The sequence below is a fragment of the Ranitomeya variabilis genome, chromosome 5, assembly GCF_051348905.1.
Source record: "Ranitomeya variabilis isolate aRanVar5 chromosome 5, aRanVar5.hap1, whole genome shotgun sequence".
NCBI lineage: Eukaryota > Metazoa > Chordata > Amphibia > Anura > Dendrobatidae > Ranitomeya > Ranitomeya variabilis.
In genome coordinates this window covers 245,141,479-245,162,653 of record NC_135236.1, presented here as the reverse complement: position 1 = coordinate 245,162,653, position 21,175 = coordinate 245,141,479, and the positions used below count along the sequence as shown (strand labels likewise).

General features: G+C 43.0%; 1 protein-coding gene across 1 annotated transcript in view; it reads right to left on the bottom strand.

The window, feature by feature from the left end:
* Positions 1-5,718, bottom strand: part of LOC143775615 (cathepsin L-like proteinase) — a 46,747-nt gene extending 41,029 nt beyond the window's left edge. The window contains exon 1 of the mRNA XM_077263959.1: positions 5,612-5,718. Within this exon, the coding sequence (XP_077120074.1) occupies positions 5,612-5,714 (103 nt within the window). The 5' untranslated portion in view covers positions 5,715-5,718. The remainder of the gene's footprint in view (positions 1-5,611) is intronic.
* Between the last annotated feature and the right edge of the window lie 15,457 nt (positions 5,719-21,175).

The following is a 21,175-nucleotide window of genomic DNA, read 5'->3' as shown; positions in this document are numbered from 1 at the left end:
TTGGAGTATGTGGTGGAGAAGATCTTGGACTCTCATCTCTCTAGACGGAGGCTTCAGTATCTGGTCAAATGGAAGGGCTATGGTCAGGAGGACAATTCCTGGGTGGTCACCTCTGATGTTCATGCGGCCGATTTGGTTCGTGCCTTCCACGCTGCTCATCCTGATCGCCCTGGTGGTCTTGGTGAGGGTTCGGTGACCCCTCCTTAAAGGGGGGGTACTGTTGTGAACTATATTTCTTGGCTCCCTCTTGTGGTCATTAGCGGTATGGCACTTGGAGTGTCTTTCCCCAGGTTGGCACCCACCTGGTTCGTTTGGCCTTGGGTGTGCCTATTTAAACTTCCTGGATACTCTGTATTGTGCCTGGCTCGTTGTTATCAGACCATGTCTGTTTTCTCCTGTCTCCTGGTCTCCTGATTTTGCAAGATAAGCTAAGTCCTGCTTTCCTATTTTTGTGCATTTGAATTTTCCTTATTTTGTTCCAGCTTTGTTTAAAATGTGATTCCTGATTTTGGTGGAAGCTCAAGGGGGGCTGTTATTCTCCCCCCACACCGTTAGTCGGTGCGGGGGTTCTTGGATATTCAGCGTGGACATTTTGTAGGGTTTTTTGCTGACCGTATAAGTCATCTTCCTATTTTCTGCTATTAGTCAGTGGGCCTCTCTTTGCTAAATCTAGTTCATTCTTACGTTTGTCATTTCTTCTTACCTCACCATTATTATTTGTGGGGGGCTTGTATTATACTTGGGGGTCTTTTCTCTTGAGGCAAGAGAGGTCTTATTTTCTCTGAAAGGGTTAGTTGGTTCTCCGGCTGGCGCGAGACGTCTGGAGCCAACGTAGGTACGTTCCCCGGCTGCTGCTAGTTGTTTGTGCTGGGATCAGGTGTGCGGTCAGCCTGGTTACCACTTCCCTATGAGCTGGTCTTTTGTGTTTGCAGACTTAGCTGGTACTCCTGAGATCCTCTGCCATTAGGATCATAACAGTATCCCTGATGGTTCCCAGGGTCTGAAGGAGAGGAAACTCTCCTTCAGGCCCTGGGAACCATATTAATGTGTAAAATAAAGAATTAAAATAAAAAATATTGATATACTCACCTCTCCGACGCAGCCTGGACATCACCGCTGGTAACCGGCAGCCTGCTTTGTTTAAAATGAGCGCGTTCAGTAACTTCCATGACGTCACGGCTTCTGATTGGTCGCGTGCCGCTCATGTGACCGCCACGCGACCAATCAGAAGCCGTGACGTCATCCCTCAGGTCCTAAATTCCTAGAAGGGAATTTAGGACCTGAGGGATGACGTCGCGGCTTGTGATTTGTCACGTGGTGGTCACATGAGCGGCACGCGACCAATCAGAAGCCGTGACGTCATGGAAGGTACTGAACGCGCTCATTTTAAACAAATAAACAAAATAACAACAAAGAAGCACATAGCTGAAAAAGATTTCAGTATAGAAGCCGTGAAGGCTAACCAATGGTTACAGCTACAAAGAGGTTATTTTAGTTTTTCTTTTATTTCTTGATTTTTATTTGCTTAATTCACTAATCTTGGTATTTTTGTGTTTTGTGTTTTAGGCTGAGTATAGTTAATTTCTGTTTTCATTCCCTTTGAATTTTGTGGACAAATGGATGTTGGTGCCATCGAGCGTTCCGTGTTCGTATGCTACTGAAGCCCCTAATACATCTTGAAGACGTCTGGAAGGACTATTTGGAGGTCTACTTGCATCTATACTGACTGTCAGTCTCCTACTTTAAGGGTACCATCTCACTATACGATTTACCAACGATCACGACCTGCGATACGACCTGGCCGTGATCGTTGGTAAGTCGTTGTGTGGTCGCTGGGGAGCTGTCACACAGACCGCTCTCCAGCGACCAACGATGCCGAGGTTCGCTGGTAACCAGGGTAAACATCGGGTTACTAAGCGCAGGGCCGCGCTTAGTAACCCGATGTTTACCGTGGTTACCAGCGTAAAAGTAAAAAAAAACCAAACAGTACATACTGACCATCTGATGTCCGTCAGGTCCCTTGCTGTCTGCTTCGTCAGACGTCACCGCTGTGCTCGCTTTCCGGCTGGCAGACGCTCACACAGTGGAGAGAAGCTGAGACGCCGGAGGACAGACACCGGAATGTAAGTATGCACTGTTTTTTTTTTTACGTTTACGCTGGTAACCACGGTAAACATCGGGTTACTAAGCGCGGCCCTGCGCTTAGTTACCCGATGTTTACCCTGGTTACAAGCGAACACATCGCTGGATCGCTGTCACACACAACGATCCAGCGATGTCAGCGGGTGATCAAGCGACGAAAGAAAGTTCCATACGATCTGCTACGACGTACGATTCTCAGCAGGATCCCTGATCGCTGCTGCGTGTCAGACACTGCGATATCGTAACGATATCGCTAGAACGTCACGAATCGTACCATCGTAGCGATCAAAATGGTACTGTGTGACGGTACCCTTAGGCACAGAATGTGATACTATTGAAGTCTGTGACATCTGGAGGACGTCCCAATGGATTTCTGGAGCTCTATTTACAGATATACTTAGTGGAATCTAATTAGGCATTACATATGTTCTTATACCATTGAAATTTCCAGAATATCTTGTGGGCACCTTGAAGGACTTCTCTGAGCTTTATCTATTTATATATATAATCTATAGTTAGATACTGACTGTCAGTCTTTTGTTCAATCTTTTTAAATTGTCCTACAGACCAAAAGTCTTCAATATGGAGCCTACGTAGGCAATGAATGTAATGGGATAGCTGAGGACATCTGAATGGACTTTTGGAGCCCTATTTTGGTACATCCATAGTGGAGATAGATCTCTAGGTACATCTCCCCCGTCTTTTTGGCCCTGCATCCATATAAGACATTTCCCAAATGTTTGTTTATTTGTTTATTTTGTGATTTATGTATAGTACTTTTGATTTTGTATTTGTCTTATATTCTTTGAATGTGCACTATTGTCTTCTGTCAGCTAGATACTTACCATTGTGTGGGCAGCGTCTACCCACTTGTGTGATGGCGGCTCTGGCAGTGCAGTTTATCCGCGCATGCGCACTCTCGCCTCCCTTTTCGGTCGGTGTTTGCACCGTATGAGCGTCCGCCGCCGGACTTCACAGGGCCCTGTGTTTGTCCGGGGGTCGGCGTGTCTGCGGCGCACACCCCGATCGATAATGTACCATCACACGGCCGCTGCAAGCTGTCTAGGGAAACATACAGCGGTTGTCATAGTTACCGCTAGTTACTTCCGGGTTGTTCCCGGTCACTTCCTGTATATGTGACTATAAAACTACGTGCCTAGCCTCACTTAACATGCCCCCTGAGGAAGGTGTAAAACCGAAACGTGCGTCGGGGAGGACGCACGGATCCTGCGGACATTCCACCCAGCTTTCCACTTGGAGGTAAAATTGTACTTTCTGTGCCCCGAATGGACATACTATATTGGATAGTTATCATCTTGTTTGCATTAGAAGGACCTGTCCTTAGGTCCAACTGAGGCTCTGTATAGTCCAATATGTGCAATATATTTATTCATCCATTAGATTCTGGTTGGCACATGCTCTGACTATTATGGGTGTGTGCATCCTGGGTTCCGTGCGCCCTTAATCTGTTTGTTTTTATTATTATGCGGTGTTGAGGCACACCTTGCAGCACCTGACACTCACCTGCACCTTGTATATGTAATGTATGTTATATTTTGTATGTGAATTTTGTGGAATAATAAAGCTATTGAATTTTTTATATACATTATCTTATTTTGGACATATTGGTCGTTGTTTCTGGGCCCTTGTGACCCACATCCTCTCATTTTAAACAAAGCAGGCTGCCGGTTACCAGCGGTGATGTCCAGGCTGCGTCGGAGAGGTGAGTATATCAATATTTTTTATTTAATTCTTTATTTTACACATTAATATGGTCCCGATACCGATTCCCGATACAACAAAAGTATCGGATCTCGGTATCAGAATTCCGATACCGCAAGTATCGTCCGATACCCGATACTTGCGGTATCGGAATGCTCAACACTATCTATGACATAATGCCTGAATGTTGGAGAACATTTTCATACTGCCTTTAATCACTTGTTCCCCATATACAGTAAATAAGATGACGGCGATCCTACAGAACTAAGCAGCACTATCTTTCCGTTGATAGGGTTGTAAGAGGAGATGGCTGTTTGTACAACATGAATTTAACTGACAGATACCTTATGAGGATAGCCAGCTTTAACTCTCTCTTAAAGTCATACCAAAAAGAATTATATCAGAAATTTTTAAACCTTTAATGTCTGCCATAATCTGTACAAATCCATTGAGAAATAACTGAAATAATTTTGAAGTTTGAAAACCCTCTCATAATTATAATAAGAAGACAATTGGCCATTGAGGTTGCCAAAAGGTCTACCGTACCAGTAATTGCTGCAGGAATTTCTGGCATGTACTAGTAGTGGACTACATGTGAAAACATTTTCCCATATTTTTCATATATCTGGCCTGTGTGGAAGAGTGACAAGACAGAAACCTTTTCTAAGAAAACAAACAAACATCCAGACTATGCTTTTTGGGCATAATTCCGAAAAATTTGTTTGGTGTAAAATCAAGGTGGTGCACCACTGAAAGAGAACCATACCCCCAGTGAAGTATGGTGGATATAGTATAATGCTTTTGAGCTCTTCCTCGGTTGCTGAACCTGGAGCTTTGGTAAAGGTGGAGAGCAGTATGAATAGTTCCTAATATCTGTCAATTTCGCAATAAAACATTCAGCTCTATGCTAAAAAGCTGAAAATAAAGAGGAATTTCATGATAACGACCCTAAGCATGCCTCCAGATCAACAAAACCAACCCTGCTAAATATGTATACATATATTTATACTTTATATATTTTTGCATGATGTTTATCCACTATATATATATATATATATATATATATATATATATATATATATATGTATGTGTGTATATATACCTTTGTGGTTAAAGGGAACTAGTCATTAGATTCATGCTACCCAAAGCACAGACAGCATGAATCAGATCCTGGCTTTGCTATTATAGCCAGATGTGTTTCATTCTGAAATTCTACAGTGCTCCTGTAATTTGAATTGGTCATTTCTCAGTATTTTTTTTCCAGGAATCTGTAGGGGACTAATGTGGGGACTAAGGATGTGGATTTGCCTCAATCTGCTTGCAAATGTAAACATATATTTGATTAAAGTTTAGTTACTCTTTAAATTATAGGACAACAATTTGAGATTTTTTTTGTGTGGATTGCTTAGTAATATTTTGTTTCTTTTGGGAGGGGGCACCATTTAAATTTTTGCGTCAGTTGTCAGAAAATCTAGAATTGGGCTTGCGGTGTATCATTTAGCTTTATTTTACCTAATAGTAGCGTTACCATATCTAACTAATAAACAATCCACAGTAATTTGTGCATAGGATTAAGGTTAGGTTCCTCTATATCTCCACATATTCTGTTGGTATATGCAAAAATTTGACAGGCAGAAATGTGTGCTTGTATAGATTTGCTCAAGCCAATAGGTGACGGTTGGGCACAGAACAATTGTCTTTTACCTTCCCTATGGTCAGATCCTGAACTGGAAGAACTATATCATACCGTGTTTGGCTTTCCATGCTTTCCATTCCTGGTCAAGAAACTCTGAAGAAAAAACACAAGCGATGACAGCACACAAAACCAGGAGAAATTTCTCTGCTTGCATCCTAGGAAAAAAGATTTGTAAACTTTAATTTTATATGAAGACCACTTGTATATATATATGATTGTCTACTTTAGAAATAAATTATCAATATATTGATAATAGTTGTCATAAATAAAAGACACACAATCCACTAACTGTGTTCACAATTTTCATACTAAATGTAGTCTAATAAAACAAATAAGTCATGTAATTTTTATACTTTAATATATAATTGATGAAAATCAATACTAAACTACTGTAAAAGAGCAGTTTAGCTGATTTTTTATTGATATACTCCAGGTGAGAACTTTTTTGTGGGCTGTTTTTGTCACTAGTATCCTATTCTGCATGTGTTAGTTTTCTGTTTTTAAAATAAAGGAAAATTGTTTTTGGAGCTATAATATTGTATGTAGCCACAAGGTGGCACTTTCCAATTAAAGAATGACCCATTACAATACAAAGCAAGACATGAATCTACATTTTTAGTAATTAATACCAGGTTCATATATTTTTTTAACGCTGTCCGAGTATCGTAAGATAGCACGGATCTCCTGACACAAACCTGACAGCCTCATATATGCCTGTGCGTTTTAATCTGGCCTATTATGAAGGAATACAGGTAGAGACTCGGCTGTCAATTGATATTTTTTCCTTTTAATTTACTACATAATAAAATATATGTGCTTAGGATATCAAGATTTTGCAGTTTACTCATAGTATTAATAGTGTGATTACTACTATTAAAAAAGCATATTAACCCAATAATGCTATTTGACATGTTTGGGGTCTAAGGGGTATCGTTTCTCCTTATGGAGAGTGACATACCATCTCTGGCTTGTCAAGGTAAGGAGGCTTATTTGCCGTACAATGCTCCTCTGGGAATTTAAATATGCAAATTGCCTCTTCTGAGAAAAAGAGGACTTAACTCCATAGCGCCACATGTTGGAAGCAGCGATCCTACAAGTCACAATCAACCCTCTAACGAGTCATGCAATATGACTTGGGATAAAAGCCAAATCAGTATCTCAATTTGACATGTTTAGCATAAATTAATGTACCCCAACAGATTTGTCAGAAAACCTTTAGTTTCCTTTCAGAATCAAGGGTACTATACTTCAAAATACACCCACAAATGTGAGCTATTTAATGCAAACAATATTTGTTATTTTTCTCACCCCACAAATTAGTTTTTCTAGCAAAATCATTCAAGGCATATTGCAAAAATGAGAATACCCCAATGAAAGCCTTAGGAGCAAAGCTAAAGTTGACTACAAGTTGACTACAAAATTTTAACAAGAATTCCACCACAGGTAAGACTAATTATTCATTAAACAGGTGTTCAGCAGACAGTTTACTATAAAATCGTAATACTCAACAAAGAAAACTCCTTCCCATTACATACTGTCTGAAATGGCACCACATGGAAGAGAAATGTCCCAAGATATAAAAAAGAAAATAATTTTTTTACACAAGAAAGGTGAAGGATACAAGAATATCAGCAACTCTTACTTATCAGTCAGAATACTGTAGTTAAAGTAATACAAACTGCAACCATCTCACAGAGATGTCCAGGCCAACCACGGAAGTTAAACATGTTGGTGGCATTGTCCTCATGAATGAGTGCTGCTGGTGTCTGCATGAGTGCAGCTGTTTATATATTTAAAAATGATACCTGTGAAAACTACAGGTTGTCTTGCAAAAAATAAGCCCTCACACAAACTCTGTCAATGAAAAGAAAAAGTTGTAAATATCAGAATATGGCAACCATCCAAAATATATATTTTTTATGTTTTTACATAAAAATATATAAATTTAGTATCATCATTATCATGTCAACTTGCAGGATAACATTAACATGTCAATTACACTGAATAGTGAAGATTTTTTTTTTCCAGAATTGCTGTTTCCTTTCTTCATTCCACTTCCCAAAAAGTGTAATGAAATGTGATAAAAAAAATTATAATTTACCACAAGTGGTGCCACTGAAAATTCCATCTTGTCATACAAAATATGAGACCGGATATAATTCCATTGAAGGATAAATATAATATTTATGGCTTTCAGAAAATGGTAACCCAAAAATCAAATCATTGTTTTTTCAAACAATGTATTTATTGTTCAAATGTAAAAAAAGTAAATAAAAACTGTAAATTTGCTATGGCCATAATTGCAATGTAACGCCGAATAAAGTTAACTCTTCATTTCTACAGCTTGTGAATAGAATAAAACTTAAAATGTCAAAAAACATAACAATTGCTGTATTTTTTTATATTTCTCCCTATAAAGATTTACGGTAATGAAAAGTGATGTAATAAATTATACAATTCATCCGACAAAAAAAGAAGCCCTCGTGCAGCTACGTTTATTAAATTTTTTTATATAATAAGTCTCCTGGAATGCAACAATAAATTAAGAAAAAGTTTTGCGATTAAACCCCATCGCTCAGTACAACTTAGTAGACGACTAGAACTGGTGTTGCTGTGCTGTAAAACCACAATAATGATGTTATTGTATTAGGTAGTATTAATGGTACATTTATCTGGGAAAGCATTAAAAACACTGAAGCAGAAACCTTAACTCCAAAACGAATTTTGGGCCATCCTCTATGTACATCTGAATATCATAATAATAATTACTTTTAATACCTCCTATACTATCACTAAGGTTTGTATGAAACACCTATAGCCAAATGGATGATTGTATGAGGTTAGGAAAAAATATGTTAATACTTGATTTTTAGACAATGTGTTTGAAAAAAAAGGCAAAGAAAGAAGTGTCTAATAATACCAGAATATTTCTTACATTAATGTTACCTCTAGGCAAAAAATGTTAAAAAAATTGTAAATCATTCTATATGGTACAGTTGCTTATTAAACATTTTACTGCAGAATTGCTGCCAGATACCAAGGCAAAGAATTATATTGCTGCATTACCCTCTGTATTAATACCCTGTCCAATTGGTCCCTGGCATTCAGCATCCAAGCACTCACCCCCTCCCCCACAATATGAACATAAAGACATAAAATATTAATGCCAATGCATTGCTGCACTCACTTGAATGATGTGTGGAAGATAGCACTGACATATTTACCAAGTATATATACACTATCAGATTTTCTCATCGATGATATTATCAGCCTCACATGATAAGTAAAGTCACTGTTTGGTCCGTTAATTGGCCTCATAACTGGTAACAGTTGAAGTGTGGTGATAAGATATGAGTTGTACGTGCTTCACTTTGAAGCTCAAATAGGAATGTAAATACATAATTGATGAAAGTAGGAATATGTAAGGGCTTAATATAGCTTAATTACTTTCATGAATTTAACTGGTGTAGTTAATTATATTTATTGGTGAACACTAGGGTTGAGCGAAACGGATCGTTCATTTTCATAAGTCGCCGGCTTTTGGCAAAGTCGGCGTCTCATGAAACCGATCCGGTCCCTGTGTGGGGTCGGCCATGCGGTACGCGACTTTCGCACCACAGTCGCGTTTCAATTACGCTAAAAGCGCCATTTCTCAGCCAATTAAGGTGGATGCAGAGTGTGTGCAGCGTGATGACATAGATCTCAGTCCCCACCATCTTAGAGAAGGGCATTGCAGTGATTGGCTTGCTTTCTGCCGCGTCACAGGGGCTATAAAGGGGCGTTCCCGCTGACCGCCATCTTACTGCTGCTGATCTGAGCGTAGGGAGAGGTTGCTGCCGCTTCGTCAGAAGCAGGGATAGTGTTAGGCAGGGTACATAAAGCCACAAACCGCTTGTGCTGTAGCGATTTCCACTGTCCAACACCACCTTTTGTTTGCAGGGACAGTGGAAGCTACATTTTTTTTTCCTCAGCGCTGTCGCTCATTGGGCTGCCCTAGAAGGCTCCCTGACCCTGATAGCTGCATTGCTGTGTGTGTACGACGCTGTGCAAACCAACTGCTTTTTTCAAAGCACAAATCCTGTATTTCCTTCCTTTCTGCACAGCTATCTTGTGTGTTTGTCCACACTTTTGTGTGCAGCAGTCCTTTTTATAGCTGCCTGCCATACTTTTCTGAGATAACTGCAGGGAGATAAATATTGGCAAGTCTGCCTCTGTGCCATTGCTGTAGGTGGCATCTCTCTCTCATTGTATGGCACCGAAAATGAAAACCACTGTGTGATACTTGGCCATTTTTTTTTTTGGCTACATTCTCCCTTTTCCAAAAAAATAAATTAGTGGGAGATAAATATTGGCAAGTCTGCCTCCGTGCCATTGCTGTGGGTGGCATCTCTCTCTCATTGTGTGGCACCGAAAAAAACACTGTATGATACTTGGCCATTTTTTTTTTTTGGGCTAAATTCTCCCTTTTCCAAAATAAAAATTAGTGGGAGATAAATATTGGCAAGTCTGCCTCCGTGCCATTGCTGTGGGTGGCATCTCTCTCTCATTGTGTGCCACCGAAAACCACTGTGTAATACTTGGCCATTTATTTTTTTTATAAATTCTCCCTTTTCCAAAAAAAATAAATTAGTGGGAGATAAATATTGGCAAGTCTGCCTCCGTGCCATTGCTGTGGGTGGCATCTCTCTCTCATTGTGTGCCACCGAAAACCACTGTGTAATACTGGGCCTTTTTGGTTTTTTTGGGTAAATTCTCCCTTTAAAAAAAAAAATATTAGTGGGAGATAAATATTGGCAAGTCTGCCTCCGTGCCAGTCCTGTGTGTGGCATCCGTCTCTCATTGTGTGCCACCGAAAAGCACTGTGTAATACTGGGCCTTTTTGGTTTTTTTGGGTACATTCTCCCTTTTCAAAAAAAAATAGTTAGTGGGAGATAAATATTGGCAAGTCTGCCTCCGTGCCAGTCCTGTGTGTGCCATCTGTCTCTCATTGTGTGCCACCGAAAAGCACTGTGTAATACTGGGCCTTTTTGTTTTTTTGGGGTACATTCTCCCTTTTCAAAAAAAAATAGTTAGTGGGAGATAAATATTGGCAAGTCTGCCTCCATACCAGTCCTGTGTGTGCCATCTGTCTCTCATTGTGTGCCACCGAAAAGCACTGTGTAATACTGGGCCTTTTTGTTTCTTTTGGGTAAATTCTCCCTTTAAAAAAAAAAATATTAGTGGGAAAGATAAATATTGGCAAGTCTGCCTCCGTGCCAGTCCTGTGTGTGGCATCTGTCTCTCATTGTGTGCCACCGAAAAGCACTGTGTAATACTGGGCCTTTTTGTTTTTTTTGGGTAAATTCTCCCTTTTCAAAAAAAAATAGTTAGTGGGAGATAAATATTGGCAAGTCTGCCTCCGTGCCAGTCCTGTGTGTGGCATCTGTCTCTCATTGTGTGCCACCGAAAAGCACTGTGTAATACTGGGCCTTTTTGGGTTTTTGGGGTAAATTCTCCCTTTAAAAAAAAAAATAGTTAGTGGGAGATAAATATTGGCAAGTCTGCCTCCGTGCCAGTCCTGTGTGTGACATCTGTCTCTCATTGTGTGCCACCGAAAAGCACTGTGTAATACTGGGCCTTTTTGGTTATTTTGGGTAAATTCTCCCTTTAAAAAAAAAATAGTTAGTGGGAGATAAATATTGGCAAGTCTGCCTCCGTGCCAGTCCTGTGTGTGGCATCTGTCTCTCATTGTGTGCCACCGAAAAGCACTGTGTAATACTGGGCCTTTTTTGTTTTTTTGGGTAAATTCTCCCTTTAAAAAAAACCAATATTAGTGGGAGATAAATATTGGCAAGTCTGCCTCCGTGCCAGTCCTGTGTGTGCCATCTGTCTCTCATTGTGTGCCATTGAAAAGCACTGTGTAATACTGGGCCTTTTTGGTTTTTTTGGGTAAATTCTCCCTTTTCAAAAAAAATAGTTAGTGGGAGATAAATATTGGCAAGTCTGCCTCCGCGCCAGTCCTGTGTGTGTCATCTGTCTCTCATTGTGTGCCACCGAAAAGCACTGTGTAATACTGGGCCTTTTTGGTTTTATGGGGTAAATTCTCCCTTTAAAAATAAAAAATAGTTAGTGGGAGATAAATATTGGCAAGTCTGCCTCCGTGCCAGTCCTGTGTGTGGCATCTGCCTCTCATTGTGTGCCACCGAAAAGCACTGTGTAATACTGGGCCTTTTTGGTTTTATGGGGTAAATTCTCCCTTTAAAAAAAAAAAATAGTTAGTGGGAGATAAATATTGGCAAGTCTGCCTCCGTGCCAGTCCTGTGTGTGGCATCTGCCTCTCATTGTGTGCCACCGAAAAGCACTGTGTAATTCTGGGCCTTTTTGTTTTTTTGGGGTACATTCTCCCTTTTAAAAAAAAAATAGTTAGTGGGAGATAAATATTGGCAAGTCTGCCTCCGTGCCAGTCCTGTGTGTGTCATCTGTCTCTCATTGTGTGCCACCGAAAAGCACTGTGTAATACTGGGCCTTTTTGGTTTTATGGGGTAAATTCTCCCTTTAAAAAAAAAAAATAGTTAGTGGGAGATAAATATTGGCAAGTCTGCCTCCGTGCCAGTCCTGTGTGTGGCATCTGCCTCTCATTGTGTGCCACCGAAAAGCACTGTGTAATTCTGGGCCTTTTTTTTGGGGGGGGGTACATTCTCCCTTTTAAAAAAAAAATAGTTAGTGGGAGATAAATATTGGCAAGTCTGCCTCCGTGACAGTCCTGTGTGTGGCATCTGTCTCTCATTGTGTGCCACCGAAAAGCACTGTGTAATACTGGGCCTTTTTGTTTTTTTGGGGTAAATTCTCCCTTTAAAACAAAAAATATTAGTGGGAGATAAATATTGGCAAGTCTGCCTCCGTGACAGTCCTGTGTGTGCCATCTGTCTCTCATTGTGTGCCATTGAAAAGCACTGTGTAATACTGGGCCTTTTTGTTTTTTGGGGGTAAATTCTCCCTTTAAAAAAAAAATATATTAGTGGGAGATAAATATTGGCAAGTCTGCCTCCGTGCCAGTCCTGTGTGTGGCATCTGTCTCTCATTGTGTGCCACCGAAAAGCACTGTGTAATACCGGGCCTTTTTGTTTTTTTGGGTAAATTCTCCCTTTAAAAAAAAAAATAGTTAGTGGGAGATAAATATTGGCAAGTCTGCTTGAGTGCTGCTCCTGTGTGTGCCATCTGTTTCAAATTATTGGGGCACAGAAAACATAGTGTGTAACATTGGGCCTGATTTTCCTTTCAGTGTCAGGCACCTATAAAGGTATATATAAATCCTACAGAAGTTTGAGTTCAACTTATAAGTTGTTTTACAGTAACAAATAGCGTTACTTTGGTTACGTTTTGCAAACAATGAGGAAGTCTAGTGGAAGAGGTCGTGGCCGTGGGCGGTCATTGTCAGCTGGTAATGATAGTAGTGGTGGTGGAGCATCAGGTGGTCGTGGTAAAAGCAGTACAGCACCTAAGTCTCGAGTTGTTGAGCCTAAAACGTCGTCTGGCTACACAAGGCCTCGAACGCTACCTTTTCTGGGAGTAGGAAAACCGCTTTTAAAGCCGGAGCAGCAAGAACAAGTTTTGGCTTTCCTTGCTGACTCAGCCTCTAGCTCTTTTGCCTCCTCCTCGGAAAGTGCCAAATGTCAGAGCAGTGCATCATCAGTGGATGCTCCTGGTCAGGAACAAATCGCTTCCTTGTGTCCTTCACCCAGAACAACAGTGAAGGATGCGTCAGTCGACACAACAGGTTACTCCATGGAGCTCTTTACACATACCGTTCCTGGGTTAGACAGTGAAACAGTTAACAGGCCATGCCCATTAGAAGTTGAATCGGACATGGAGTGCACAGATGCACAGCCACAGCCAGATTACTATGCTGTTCCTTTGACTCAGACCAGAACATTGCCCTCGCAGTGTACTGAGGCAGAATCAAACCCAGCGGAGACTATGGTGCCCCGTCACGAACGCTATACCACCGGCTTACACGGTGACACAGACGAAGTTGCACACGACATAGAAGAGGAGGTCATAGATGACCCAGTTGTTGACCCCGATTGGCAGCCATTGGGGGAACAGGGTGCAGGCGGCAGTAGTTCAGAAGCGGAGGAGGAGGAGCCGCAGCAGGCATCAACATCACAACAGGTTCCAACTACCGTGCCCGTATCTGGCCAAAAACGCATGGCAAAACCAAAACCTGTTGGAGGACAGCGTGGCCATCCGGTTAAAGAAGCTCAGTCTGCAATGCCTGAAAAGTTATCCGATAGTAGAAAGAGTGCAGTCTGGCATTTTTTTAAACAACATCCAAATGATCAGCGCAAAGTCATCTGTCAAAAATGTTCAACTACCTTAAGCAGAGGTCAGAATCTTAAAAGTCTAAATACAAGTTGCATGCATAGACATTTATCCACCATGCATTTGCAAGCCTGGAATAACTACCAAATGTCCCTAAAGGTTGCAGCACCCTCGGCCAATGAAGCTCGTCAGCAACGCTACATCCCTTCCCTCACTGTAAACCCACCATTTCCCGCACCACCAGCAGTATCTGTGCAGCTTTCGTCGCCAGGCCAAAGCAGTCAGGGAATCACCAGGTTTGCAGTAGGAAACACTGCATGTAGGGCACCAGCAAGAATACCATCTCCAACCCTCTCTCACTCACCCATGTCCACCGGCACCACCGCTAGTTCCACGATCTCCAGCTCTCCAGTCCAGCTCACCCTACATGAGACTCTTGTTAGGAAAAGGAAGTACTCATCCTCGCATCCGCGTACACAGGGTTTGAACGCCCACATTGCTAGACTAATCTCATTAGAGATGATGCCCTACCAGTTAGTTGAAAGCGAAGCTTTCAAAGCGCTGATGGACTACGCTGTACCACGCTACGAGCTACCCAGTCGGCACTTCTTTTCTAGAAAAGCCATCCCAGCCCTCCAACAGCATGTAAAAAACCGCATCGTCCATGCACTCAGGCAGTCTGTGACTACAAAGATGCACCTGACAACAGATGCATGGGCCAGTAGGCATGGCCAGGGACGTTACGTGTCCATCACGGCACACTGGGTGAATGTGGTGGATGCAGGGTCCACAGGGGACAGCAATATTGGGACAGTTTTGCCTAGTCCACGGTCAAGGAAAGAGTTGGCTGTAGGCATTCGCCCCCCCTCCTCCTCTTCCTCCTCCTCATGCAGAAGCGAGAGCTCGTCCACACACCGCAGTCGCACATCCACTCCATCCGCAGCTGCCACTGTTGCACACCAGGTGTGCCATTATGGGACAGCTAGTGGCAAGCGTCAGCAGGCTGTATTGGCAATGAAGTGTTTGGGCGACAACAGACACACCGCGGAAGTTCTGTCCGAGTTCTTGCAGAATGAAACTCAGTCATGGCTGGGCACTGTACATCTTGAGGCAGGCAAGGTTGTGAGTGATAACGGAAGGAATTTCATGGCTGCCATAGTCCTTTCCCAACTGAAACACATTCCTTGCCTGGCTCACACCTTAAACCTGGTGGTGCAGTGCTTCCTGAAAAGTTACCCGGGCTTACCCGACCTGCTCCTCAAAGTGCGCAGACTTTGCTCGCATATCCGCCGTTCGCCCGTACACTCCAGCCGTATGCAGAACTATCAGCGGTCTTTGAACCTTCCCCAGCATTGCCTAATCATCGACATTTCAACAAGGTGGAACTCCACACTGCACATGCTTCAGAGACTGTGTGAACAGAGGCGTGCTGTTATGTTTTTGTGGGAGGATACACATACATGGGCAGGCAGTTGGATGGCAGACATGGAGTTGTCAGGTGTGCAGTGGTCGAAGCTACAAGACCTGTGTCAAGTTCTTCAGTGTTTTGAGGAATGCACAAAGCTGGTTAGTGCAGACAACACCATAATAAGCATGAGCATCCCCCTAATGCGTCTGCTGATGCAAAGTTTGACGCACATAAAGGAGCAGGCGTCTGCAGCCGAGGAAGAGGAAAGCCTTGATGACAGTCAGCCATTGTCTGGTCAGGGCCGTGTAGAGGACGCGGTAGCGGGCGAAGAGGAGGAGGAGGAGGAGGAGGATGACGGGGATGAGTACTTTTTGAATGAGGAAGCTCCTCCTGGGACAACAGAAATTAGTGGAGTTGCAAGGCCGGGTTCTGTTTTTTTAAGGGAGACAAGTGACGTAGATTTGCCTGTAACTGCCCCTCCAAGCAGAACAACCGCAGATTTGACAACTGGAACTTTGGCCCACATGGCGGATTATGCTTTACGTATCCTCAAAAGGGACACACGCATTATTAAAATGATGAGCGATGATGATTACTGGTTGGCCTGCATCCTTGACTCTCGCTATAAAGGCAAATTGCAAAATATTATGCCACATGAGAACCTCGAACAAATCTTAGCAACCAAACAAGCTACTCTTGTAGACCGTTTGATTCAGGCATTCCCAGCACACAGCGCCGGTGATGGTTCTCACACAAGCTGCAGGGGGCTACATGGCAGAGGTGTTAGAGGTGCACAGATCAGAAGTGGCGTTGGACAGAGGGGTTTTCTGACCAGGTTGTGGAGTGATTTCGCAATGACCGCAGACAGGACAGGTACTGCAGCATCTATTCAAAGTGACAGGAGACAACATTTGTCCAGTATGGTTACTAACTATTTTTCATCCCTTATCGATGTTCTCCCTCAACTGTCATTCCCATTTGATTACTGGGCATCCAAATTAGACACCTGGCCTGAATTGGCAGAATATGCTTTGCAGGAGCTTGCTTGCCCAGCAGCTAGTGTGCTATCATAAAGAGTATTCAGTGCTGCTGGTTCAATATTAACCGAAAAAAGGACTCGTCTGGCTACCCAAAATGTGGATGATCTCACCTTCATTAAAATGAACCACTCCTGGATTTCAAATTATTTTGTCCCACCTTTCCCGGCTGACACCTAGCTTTCCTATAAAAAGTGCTTGCTTGTGGACTGGTCTTACTGAGTGTTCCAATCTGTTAATTTGCAGCAGCTGTTTGTCCAGCATACGACATGTTTACACCTCCCGCAATGTGAAAACTCCCCCCATGGGGCCGTGGTCTCGCCACTTGGCTCAAGCACCTGTTACAGAGCTGTTTGTCTGTAGAGGTGGGTGTGCCCGCTTTTGGTCGACGGCACTGCCACTGGGTCCCTCATAGTACAATGTAGTGTCTCTGGTGGTGGTGGTGCGCACCCAATGTCAGACACACCGTTGTAACATGAGGGGCCCTGGGGCGGTCCCGCCGGCCACAAGAGAGTTCCCCCCCCAAGCTCAAACTGTGCTCTACCACGTGCAAAATTATCTTGCACAGCTCCACCAATGTTTAGTCTATTCGCTGACATCATTCAATGTCTGGCACTGACAATACCAATTTGTAGACATCTATGATGCTACTTAAAGTAGTCTGGGTCAGTGTCCTATATTGGCACCATTAAATATTTACTGCCAAATTACTATGTCAGAAACTCAGCAGATGAGCACACCCCTGTACCTAGGTATGCCACCCTTTTTATTTTTTTTTGGTTGTTTTGCGAGACATTAACATCTATTTATATTTTGGGAGTACTGGGTCAGACACTCCTTGCAATACTCCTCCACTGACCACAATGCTGCCTGCCTGTGTATCCATGTAACCGATGTAAAACTGCCATGAGCCTATTGTTTGTTATTTTTGGCCTTTGATAGCCTGTCTGCGGCCCCTACTTGCATTACTCCTCCACTGACCACAATCCTGCCTGCCTGTGTATCCATGTAACTGATGTAAAACTGCCATGAGCCTATGTTTTGTTATTTTAGGCCTTTGTTAGCCTGTCTGCGGTCCCTACTTTCAATACTCCTCCTCCGCTGACCACAAAGCTGCCTGTGTATCCATGTAACCTATTTTAAACTGCCTTGAGCCTATTTTTAGGTATTTTAGGCCTAGTAAGCCTGTCTGCGGTGCCTCCTTGCAATCCTCCTCCACTGACCACAACAATGCTGCCTGTGTACCCATGAAACCTATTTAAAACTGCCTTGAGCCAATTTTTAGATATTTTAGGCCTAGTAAGCCTGTCTGCGGTGCCTCCTTGCAATCCTCCTCCACTTACCACACCAATGCTGCCCGTTTACACCTGGAACCTATTTTACAGTGCATAGAGCATATTTTTTTATTTAATATTAATAAAGCCATGATGGACTACGCTGTACCACGCTATGAGCTACCCAGTTGACAATTCTTTTGCGAGAAAAGCCATCCCACCCCTCCACCAGCATGTAAAAGACCGCATTGTCCATGCACTCTGTCAATCTGTGAGTCCAAAGGTACACCTGACAACAGACACATGGACCTGTAGGCATGGCCACAGAAGGTTGCGTGTCCTTTATGGCGCAATGGGTTAATGTATTGGATGCATGGTCCACACAGGGGACAGCCTGCTAAGTCTGTCTGCAGTCCCTAATTCAAGTTGTCCTCAACTGAATAAAGCTGAGCTTCTACCTTCTGGCTCTCATTAAGTGCTGTTTTTTTTAAAAAAATAGGTGTTTAGGGCCTACTAACGGTGTCTGCCCCTGCCTGGTGTTTGCCCTTAACTGAATACAGCTGAGCTTCAACCTTCTGGCTTTCGGCCTATAAAATCAGATATTAAACTGCATTTGGCCTTCAACTTTGGTTACGGCCTACTAACGGTGTCTGCCCCTGCCTGGTGTTTGTCCTCAACTGAATAAAGCTGAGCTTCTACCTTCTGGCTCTTATTAAGCTTTTTTTTTTTTTTTTTTTTTTTTTAAATTGCTGGATGGGGCCTAATACCTCTGTTGTCTGCCCCTGCCTGGTGTTTGTCCTCAACTGAATAAAGCTGAGCTTCTACCTTCTGGCTCTCATTAAGTGATTTTTTTTTAAAAAAAATAGGTGTTTAGGGCCTACTAACGGTGTCTGCCCCTGCCTGGTGTTTGCCCTCAACTGAATACAGCTGAGCTTCAACCTTCTGGCTTTCGGCCTATAAAATCAGATATTAAACTGCATTTGGCCTTCAACTTTGGTTACGGCCTACTAACGGTGTCTGCCCCTCCCTGGTGTTTACCTCAACTGAATACAGCTGAGCTTCAACCTTCTGGCTCTCATTAAGTGCTGTGTTTTTAAAAATAGGTGGTTACGGGCCTACTAACGGTGTCTGCCCCTCCCTGGTGTTTGCCCTCAACTGAATACAGCTGAGCTTCAACCTTCTGGCTTTCGGCCTATAAAATCAGATATTAAACTGCATTTGGCCATCAACTTTGGTTACGGCCTACTAACGGTGTCTGCCCCTCCCTGGTGTTTACCTCAACTGAATACAGCTGAGCTTCAACCTTCTGGCTCTCATTAAGTGCTGTGTTTTTAAAAATAGGTGGTTACGGGCCTACTAACAGTGTCTGCCCCTCCCTGGTGTTTGCCCTCAACTGAATACAGCTGAGCTTCAACCTTCTGGCTTTTGGCCTATAAAATCAGATATTAAACTGCATTTGGCCTTCAACTTTGGTTACGGCCTACTAACGGTGTCTGCCCCTCCCTGGTGTTTACCTCAACTGAATACAGCTGAGCTTCAACCTTCTGGCTCTCATTAAGCGCTGTGTTTTTAAAAATAGGTGGTTACGGGCCTACTACCGGTGTCTGCCCCTCCCTGGTGTTGTCCTCAACTGAATAAAGCTGAGCTTCAACCTTCTGGCTTTTGGCCTACAGTAGCAGATATTAAACTGCATATGGCCTACTAGTGTGGTTGGGCCCTTAAAACAGTGTCTGCTGCTCTTGGGTTTGCTACTCCACTGAACAAAGCAATGCCGCCTGTTTAGTCCTGTTACCAATTTTGAACTGCATTTAGCCTAATTTATTCTTTGGCCCTATATCTGTTTCCTCCTCATCCTGCCCATTGCCCAGCCACTGCTAGATGAGTCTGCTGGTACATTGACCTAGACCACTACATTCCCCTTGCACTCTACACAGCCAGAATCTGACCCTGCTGAAAGTAAGGTTCCCCTTCCCGCATGTTATACCACCTTACACAGGGACAAAGAGGAAGGTGCAGATGAAAGTGCAGGTTCCTTCATCAGGTGGGGGGGCATACTCGTTGGCGACGTCACTGGCACAGGGCCCCTCAGAGTACGCAAAAGTGTCGCTGCTGGTGGGAGGCACCCCCGCCATGCAAACACACCGCTGTACTTTGAGGGGCCCTGTGCCAGTGCCAATGCGAACGAGTGGGCCACCCCTGCTTGCTCAGGATCACAGCACTTGCAACGTTGAAATACTTACCTCTCCCTGCTCCACCGCCGTGACGTAGTCCACGATTGGGCCCACTAAAACCTTGAACCAGCCCTACCCCCCACAACTTTTGCCAAATGACCCCCAAGTTCCAATGAACAACTATTATTATAAAGTTAATTAAGATTGACAAGCTTCAGAAACAAGAATGGATGTTTCTGGCATTAAAATGTGCACTGTAGATGTTTTCCTGGCCTCCACTCACTGCCGACTATGCTTCCCCATTGACTTGCATTGGGTTTCGTGTTTCGGTCGATCCCCGACTTTTAGCGATAATCGGCCGACTGCACTCGACTCGACTCTGGACAAAGTCGGGTTTCACAAAACCCGACTCGATCTTAAAAAAATGAAAGTCGCTCAACCCTAGTGAACACATATTGAACCTGTTTTTGTCTTTTTTTCTGTTTTTGCAGCTTTTGTAGGTTGTTAAAGCCAGTTTCACACATTTATGAAAAACAGATCATGCTTGGATTGGAAAAACTGGCCTCACTGCCACCAGGTCTCCTGACCTGATCTCACTCCTACATGAGACAGATTAACAGGCTTGGTATTCTGAACTGAGCATATTCCATGTTTCAGCAGCCTAATATGCCAATGACCTATGCACAGAGGAAGAGCGTAGGGACTCTGTCACCTATTGGAAGTAGCAATCCTTAAATTATTATTGATTTAGGATATACAATAAAACCAAAAATTATCCCATTTAAGAAATGTGTTTTGGGGGTTTTGGCCCTCATGAATGCAATAAAGAAAAGTTGGTTGGCTGGGTTAGTGGCCTAAATCATGTTCTAAGGCAGTGTTTCTCAACTCCAGTCCTCAAGACCCACCAACAGGCCAAGTTTTCAGGATTTCCATAGGTGATGGAGTTGGTGGGTCTTCAGGACCGGAGTTAAGAAACACTGTTCTAAGGGTTAAAGTTTTACCTTAAGAAGAGCGCAAAGTTGAGGTAGGGAGACTTGAAGGTCATGCAAAGGAACTATAGTCCTTGCTTTTTTAAATGCAGAGGCTATTTCCATATTCAGCTTCTCAGTGGAGAAATAAGGGGCTTGTAAGTCTCCGTGTGCCAATCTGGTGCTCTCAAGAAGGAGAAACTTTAACCCTTAAATCAATCTAAGTGACATGCAGTACAGACCAAAAGTTTGGACACATCTTCTCATTTAAAGATTTTTCTGTATTTTCATGACTATGAAAATTGTACATTCACACTGAAGGCATCACAACTATGAATTAACACATGTGGAATTATATACTCAACAAAAAAGTGTGAAACAACTGAAATTGTGTCTTATATTTTAGGTTCTTCAAAGTAGCCACCTTTTGTTTTGGTGACTGCTTTGCACACTCTT